We start from the raw sequence: 8336 nt of genomic DNA, 5'->3' as shown, positions 1-8336 counted from the left end.
CTTTATTGTTGTTTCTCCTTCTGCCTTAGTTCGTGTTTGTCGCAAAGTGGGCTGTGCTTCCGTGACTGCAACCACATTGTCGAGTTCGCGTTTGTGGAGTTCGTGTCTGCGCTTCCATCGAAGATATGTCTCTGTTATATGTTAATGATGAAAATCCATTGTTCAATGGTGTGTCTTTGTTGTGATGTTTCGAAACCCTAGTTAGGCACAAAGGGTTAATCGTAACTGAATGTGTAGTGATTTAGGAGCATATGTAACTGCCTTAAGCAGTTATTGCAGAATAAATTATGGAGTAACAGCAGGGGGGTTAGGCAGTTTTTAGTGGGTTTTCAGGAAGGGAGACATGAGGCTGTCAAAAATCAATATATTATATATAAAGATCAGTACTAGGTGTACTGAAAATAAGATAGGAATACAAGGCAAAAAGAGCCTAAACCCCACTAGGGAGAAACGGTAGATAGGACAACATACAAAGCAAACCCAACCCCTTTAAGAAAAAGCCTCCTTCAGATTAGTTGACCAGAAATTAAAATGCGATTGGAAACCCTTCTCCACACACTTGAGCCAGGACCAGGTGTGGAATAGAGCCTCATCCATGACCTTTTCTGGATTAAAAGGCTGATTATTGAAAATCATGCCATTTCTGTGATGCCAAATGGACACTGACAAAGCTATCCAGACAAATTCCCATCTCTTGATTGTGTAGGTTGGCCTATTCCACTGAGAGAATTGCAGAAAATGATTCTTTGGGTCAGTGGGGAAGGGACCCACTCTATTAAACCATCTCATAGGCTCCCACCAGAGACTCCTAGTCTTGGAGCAGTTGAGAAAAAGATGATTGACAGATTCTTCTTCAAGGTCACATAAGGGGCAACTATATGTATGCAATGACACTTGCCTCCTTCTAAGATTATCCCTAGTAGGGAGCCTGTTCTTGAATAATCTCCATGAAAAAGCACTAGCTCTTGGGGGAATTTTCAGACTCCACATGATGTTAAGAACCCTGTCCTCAATAGCACTAGCATGACCCTCCTGCAGCACTTTGTAAGCAGACTTTGTGGAATATAGGCCATTAGGATCAGACTTCCAACAAAGGAAATCCCTGCTGGAGTGATTGATATTGCCTGACTCGATGTCAGCTATAAAATCAGCTACCATGTCAATTTCATGGTCAAAAAAGTTCCTTCTCCATGTTAGCTTCCATTCCCATCTCTCTTCCACAAAATTCCCCATAGAATTAATTGAGGAGGTCGGCTGATTGCTTATTAAAAATAGAGTGGGATTAATTGAAGGGGCACATTCCGAGGCAACATTACAGTCAGCCCATAAATACTGACATATCCTCCTATCAATGGCTTCAATTTTTGTTTCTTGGATACATAGAACATCAAGATTGTTGGTCAAGGTCATTTTTCTGATGGCTGACCACTTGACACCACTACCCAACCCTCTAGAGTTAAAGGATAAAATATTCATGAGTCAATATTGTCCTTTCCCAACACAGCTGTTAAATCTGCTGTATGTTCACTAGCAACCTTATCAGTCTCAGGGACAAAGCTTTGATTTACACAGAGGGTTTCAGGGACAAAGCTTTGATTTACATATTGAATTTCATCCAAATTTTTGACAAGTCATTGTTACTTCCATGAATATTGATATTGTATCATGCTTAATTATATGCATTTGCTTATTCTGATCATTGTGTGTTGTGTGATTATTTCTTCCATGCAGGTACATGATTCCTATTTGTTGTGAGAGTGAAATGATGGGCAGCAGCACCAACTGAGGTGAGTTTATATTTCCTTTTTTTTGTCTTTATCTTTGTTAGTTTGTTATATAGTTTTTATTTTATATGTTTGAGTTTTAAATGTGTAAAAAATAGAAATAGAAAGGTCTGGTGATTGCTTAGGAATTCCTTGCTGTTTCATGGCATTCCTTTTGAACCTCAAAAGGTGCTTATGATGGCCTTTGGTTAAATTTCTGATTATATGTATTGGGGTCCTTGTGCTGGGTTATTGTTGGGTTTGTTTTGCTTTTTGGAAGGTGGCACTTTTGTGTCTTGTATCTTTTATTTTCAGTACCTGTGGTACTGTTCTGTTTAATAATTTTTTTTGAACTGCAAAGATAATTTATATTTTTTTTTGGAAGGCAAAATTATAGTATTATTAATATAGAAACCATACAGTACCAGAGGTACTGAGTGAAACAGATACAAAGCACTCAATGTGCCACCTTCCAAAAACAAACCCAACAAAAAGCCCCACTATTAGAGATAGATTACAAATTAACCGAAGGACTCTAGAAGATTGGTAGACCACTGGTTAAAAGGAATATTAAAGCCTTTCTTCGTAGCTTTAAGCCAAGTACACGCATGAAATAACGCATCATCCATCACTTTGGGAGGTTGAAATGGGGTGCCCTTAAACAATAGGGAATTCCTATGCTGCCAAATAGTACTAGTTAAAGCAATCCACCAAATACAGCGCCTATTGTGATTCCTCTGTGCCCCAAACCCATCACTGAATTGGATAAAATGAGCAGTAGGATCATCTAAGAAAGCTCCCAAAGTCCGGGTCCAGTTCATGGATTCCCACCACAACCCTACAGTCATTCTGCAATGGAAGAAAAGGTGCCCAACCTCCTCCTGGTGATTTCCACATAGAGGACACATAATATCCTGTAGAGCCACATGTCTCCTAAGCAAATTAGCCCTGGTAGGGAGCCTATCTCTAAACAACCTCCATGAGAACAACTCAGCCCTTGGGGGAATTTTAAGCTTCCATAGAATCTTAAAGTTCCTGCTGTGCTGACCAGGTTTGTTGGTAGGTAGCAAGAGCCTATATGCTGACTTAGTAGAGTAGATCCCAGTAGGGTCTGCTTTCCACAACATTGAGTCCTGCAGCTGCTGATGAATAGATATAGCAGATATATCGTCCATGAAGGCTATTGCTTGCTCATTCTTGTGATAAAAAAGGTTCCTTCTCCATTTAAAATCCCAATTCCAAGTATTCTGATAAAACTTTCCCATTTTAGACATGGGAAGGTTTTGCTGTCTGCTAATCACAAATAATTGATTGTACTTCTGCTGAAGGCTGCCTCCCTGTCCCAGCCAAGAATCTTGCCAGAATCTGACCTTATCCCCACAACCAACCTTCCAGGTCATATTCTGGTGAATAATTTGAAATTCAGGCTGATGATAAAGCTTTCTAAGGTCCTTCCACCATTGGGAGTGCCATCCTTTATCTCTACCATTCTGCAAATCTATCAATCCTCCATATTTAGAAGTTAGAATTCTGGCCCACAGCTGCTTATGCTTGGAGACTAGGTCCCATATCCATCTACCTCTCAAAGCTGTATTAAATTTGGACAAGTCTTTGATCCCCAATCCCCCATCAATTTTTGAAGTGCAAATATCAGCCCATTTGACCCAAGAGATTCTATTATGGTGTTGATTTCCCCCCCACATAAATGTTCTTTGAAGAGACACCAGTTTATCTACTATTCTTTGAGGAATCTTGAAGAAAGATAGGAGATAAATGGGAAGCGCATTGAGGACAGATTTTATCAAGGTGACCTTGCCACCCATAGATAAGTACTTCTGATTCCACTTGGAGAGCTTAGCTTTAAACTTGTTAATCAAAGGCTTCCAAATAGCATCTCTGATTTCTGAATCAGAGAAAGGGGCAGTCAGCCCCTCTCTTTGATAATTAGAAGTACCAGTGGTACTACAGATTACAAAGACACATTTTTTTCTTGCACAGCAAAAATCAATATATTATATATGAAATTCAGTACTAGGTGTACTGAAGATACAAAGTTAAAAAGCAAGACAATTACTGTCTGCATCCCATTAGGAGAGACCGAATATAGCCCACAAAAATACAAACCCATCCCCTCTAAGAAAGAACATCCTTTAGATTGGTTGACCAGAAATTAAAGTGCATTTGGAAGTCCTTCTCCATGATAACTTCCATTCCCACCTACCCTCCACAAAATCTCCCATATAATTGATTGATGAATTCTGCTGTTTACTTATTAAATATAACTGGGGATATTTTCCTTGGAGAGTACAGTTGTCCTCCATCCATTTATGCTTCCAGAAATTGATGTTGGACCCCCTTCCCACTCTCCATTTTAAATTATCAGTTAAGCATTCATTGTGATGCTGCTGGAAGATACTCTTCAAATCCTGCCACCATTGGGAAGTGAAATTCCTCCTTCCACCATAAATCAACTCCTTCCACCCACCATACTTAGAGATTAAAATTCTAGACCAAGGCTGGTCTTGATTGTTAGCCAGCTGCCACCCCCATTTGCCAAGTAAAGCCGCATTAAATTTTTTTTTTGAAAAGCAAAAGATAATTTATATATTAATCATAATAGGACACAGCAGCACCATAAGTACTACTGGTGATTTACATAGATGCAGTGCATCTAAAACCGCCCACCATTACAGGATTAGAACAACAAAACCCCCCACAAATACAAGAGAACCTAATTTAGCAAAGAAGTCTCCAAGATTAGACGACCAATAGTTAAAGGAAGTGCATAAATTTTTGTCCCTAGACTTCAACCATGACCACAAAAGGAATAAAGCATCCTCCATGACTTTTGGTGTTTCAAATCTTTTGCCTTGGAATATGAGGAGATTCCTATTCTTCCATATTGAGCTTGTTAAAGCAATCCACCATCTGTGCCATTTGTTTTGATTCTTCCCAGCACCAAAGCCATCACAGAATTGAGTGTAATGAGCTGTTGGAGAAGCTGCTAGGGGTCCAACCACTCGCTTCCACCTCATTGATTCCCACCAAAGACCATTAGTCAATTTACAGTGAAAAAATAGATGCCCAGCTTCCTCTTGATGAGATCCACATAAGGGGCAATGCTGCTCCTGAATGGGGACATTTCTTCTTAGGAGATTATGTCTAGTGGGTAATCTATTTTTGATAAGTCTCCAAGCGAAAATCGCAGCTCTTGAAGGGATGTTAAGCCTCCAAATTGTCTTGTATATATTGGCCTGAGGATGATTGCTGTTAGCAGTGATTATCAATCTATAAGCTGACCTAGTTGAGTATAAACCCGAAGGTTCAGCTGTCCATCTCAAGGTGTCCTTCATTTGAGGTTGAATGTGAACGTTACTAATGATTTCCATAAAAGCCACAGCTGCACCCTGTTCATGATAAAATAAGTTCCTTCTCCATTTTAAATCCCAGCACCAATGACCATGAGACATGATACCCATATTGGAGATAGAACTGGTCTGCTGTTTACTGATGAGAAACAACTGATTAAACTGCTGCTCAAGGTTTGAATCAACCCCAAGCCATTTATCCTTCCAGAATTTGACTATGCTTCCATCCCCTCCCTTCCAAACCAGATGCTGATGAATAGGGCTAAATTCAGGTTGCTTACTTACTTTTCGAATATCCTTCCACCAATGAGAGTGCCAAGGTGTATCACTGCCATTGTTAAGATCTGCCCAGCCACCATATTTTGAGATAAGAATTCTAGCCCACAGCTGATCTTGAGTAGAGGCTAAAGCCCATAACCATCTACCCAACAAGGCAGCATTAAAACTAGAGATATCCTTAATCCCAAGACCCCCAACTCCTTTGGAAGGCAGATATCTTTCCATTTCACCCAGGCGATTTTGGTGAGGTCTTGATAGCCCCCCCACATAAAATTCCTTTGTAAGGATCTCACTTTATGAGCTACTTTTTGAGGAATTCTAAAAAAAGACAGTAAAAAAATTGGTAGAGCAGTTAACACTGAATTAATCAATGTGACCTTCGCTGCCATTGATAGAGCTCTCTGCTTCCACTTAGACAGCTTTGATTCAAATTTTTTAATGAAAGGTTCCCACACCAAGTAGCTAGAAGACTTAGCCCCTAGAGGAATCCCCAAGAACTGAAAGGGAATCTCCATCTGCCTGCACTTGAGAAAGTGAGCTGCATCAAGAACCCAATTGGTATCAGCACCAAAAATCCCCACACTGCTCTTGGAAAAATTAATCTTCAACCCAGATACCATTTCAAAGCCTCTAAGCATTGCCTTCATGACAAACACATTATCCCATGAAGCTTCTCCCACAAAGACAGTATCATCTGCATATTGCAGAATGTTTACTGGCACCTTCTGCTTTCCTACTAAATAACTGTTGTACAGACCTTTGGATAGAGCTGTCCTCATCATGCCAGTCAAGCCTTCAGCCACAATATTGAAAAGGAAAGGGGCTAAGGGGTCCCCTTGCCTCAAACCTCTAGTGGGGGCAAATTCATTTAAGGGGCTGTCATTTATGAGAATGGATATAGAAGCTGATTGATTGCAAGCATTGATCCATTTCCTCCATATAGGACAGAACCCCATTCTGACCATCATATAATCCAGAAAGTTCCATGAAACATAGTCATAAGCCTTTGCAAAGTCCACCTTAAACACCAAAGCTGGTTTCTTACTTCTTTTAGCTTCCTCTATTGCTTCATTGAGAATCAAAGTTCCATGAAGGATGTGTCTATCCTTTATGAAAGCTGTTTGTCTCTCATCAATGAGTCCAGGCAATAATTTTCTTAACCTATTGGCCAGTAATTTAGCAATGATCTTATACATACAGCCAATGAGGGAGATGGGCCTATAGTCATCAAAAGACTATGGGTGATTGATTTTAGGAATTAAAGCCAAGAAGGATGCATTACTACCCTTAGGAAATCTTCCATTGACATGAAACTCATCTACAAACCTCCTGAAATCTGGTTTGAAAATCTCCCAAAACTCTTTGATGAAGTTAAAATTGAAGCCATCTGGCCCAGGACATTTATCTCCACTGCAACTCCACACAGCTTCCCTAAGATCAAGATCTGAAAATGGGGCAATCAACTCCTCCCTCAAGAATCTGGCAGAAAAGAAGCTTACAGCTTGATCCTTAATCAATTTTGGGTTCTGAACCCATGTGCCTTCAATGAACATACCTTGAATTGCATTGTAGTGTCTTCTGAAGTTGATAGATTTATGGAAAAGGCCGTGTTATTATCACCTTCCCTGAGCCATCTGATCCTTGATTTTTGTCTCAAGATTGATTCATGAGCAAAAGAAATCTCCCACAATTCCTGCTGAATGGACTTCATGGTCTGCACTTCATCATCCCCCAAGGGTTTGTCCTGGGCTGAAATATCAATTTGATGCAACTGCTGCTTCAAAAGAAAAGTCTTTAATCATCCCCCAAGGGTCTGTCCTGCGCATTAAATAAAGATAAGTCTTTAATCCCTAGACCCCCTTTGTTCTTAGGAAGACAAACTTTGTCCCACTTCACCCAAGGAATCTTGCTGGCCTCTTGGTGACTTCCCCACAGAAAATTTCTCTGGATGGAGACAATTTTTTGCACCACTTTTTTTTGGATCCTAAAGAATGATAGAAGGTAGATAGGTAAGGCTGAGAGGACAGAATTAATAAGAGTGATTCTGCCCCCCATTGATAGAGTTCTTTGCTTCCATTTTGCAAGTTTGACTTCAAACTTCCTTACAATAGGCTGCCACACGATCCAGCTCTTAGAGGACACCCCAACTGGAATTCCAAGATAAGTAAAAGGAAATTCCAAAGTACTGCAATTAAGGAATTGGGCAGCTTCCCTGCACCAACTTGTTGATTTACCCAAACAACCAAAGTGGCTTTTAGAGTAATTTATCTTGAATCCACACACCATCCATGAAAATACCTGGAATAACATTTTTTCTTCTTCTATGATTGATCAATCTGTGAAAATAAGTAGAGTTGCTGTCCCCTTCTTTTGGCCACTTAATTCTAGCCTTTTGTCTCAACATAGATTCATATGCATAAGCTGTCTCCCACAATTGAACTTAAAGAGATTTCTTAAGAGTGACTTCCACTTGGGATAGAGGTCTGTCATTTAGATTCATATGATATGTATTCTTAAAAAATTGTCAATGAGCTGTTTGATAGAATGACTGAAAAAGGTTTTAAATACACTCTCAGTATAATGTCTTTTGAGAGTCAATTTATCACCATGAAGTGAGAGTCATATTGTTGATAAAAGGCTTTAAATACACTGTGGCTAATTTCTGTATGGTTTTTTTAGGGCTATCATTTACTACTGCTAATTGGCGTTTCTGCGGAAGCGCTTTGATTATATCTTTGAAGCCTCAAAGTCAGGTATTTATATCTTTGATTCAAAAACTAATTTGAAATTGTTGTTGTATGCATTACTGGTATATTTGTAACTTATGTTATGCCTGTCTACATGACCTTTGTTTCATTGGACTGATATCTTTGAAGTATTTACTGTGATTTAAACTCTCATAACTTGTTCATTGTTAGTGTTGAAT

At 39.5% G+C, this 8336-nt stretch overlaps 1 protein-coding gene across 1 annotated transcript; it reads right to left on the bottom strand.

Moving 5' to 3' along the window:
• Positions 1-489: 489 nt before the first annotated feature.
• On the bottom strand, positions 490-1233 carry LOC114384049. Its single transcript, XM_028343732.1, has one exon. It carries the CDS (start codon positions 1231-1233, stop codon positions 490-492), a length of 744 nt encoding a protein of 247 aa, XP_028199533.1.
• Between the last annotated feature and the right edge of the window lie 7103 nt (positions 1234-8336).

The sequence above is a fragment of the Glycine soja genome, chromosome 14 (assembly GCF_004193775.1).
Source record: "Glycine soja cultivar W05 chromosome 14, ASM419377v2, whole genome shotgun sequence".
In the NCBI taxonomy this organism is placed as follows: domain Eukaryota; kingdom Viridiplantae; phylum Streptophyta; class Magnoliopsida; order Fabales; family Fabaceae; genus Glycine; species Glycine soja.
Note: the sequence above shows the minus strand (reverse complement) of the source record. Positions and strands in the feature narration are given on the sequence as shown.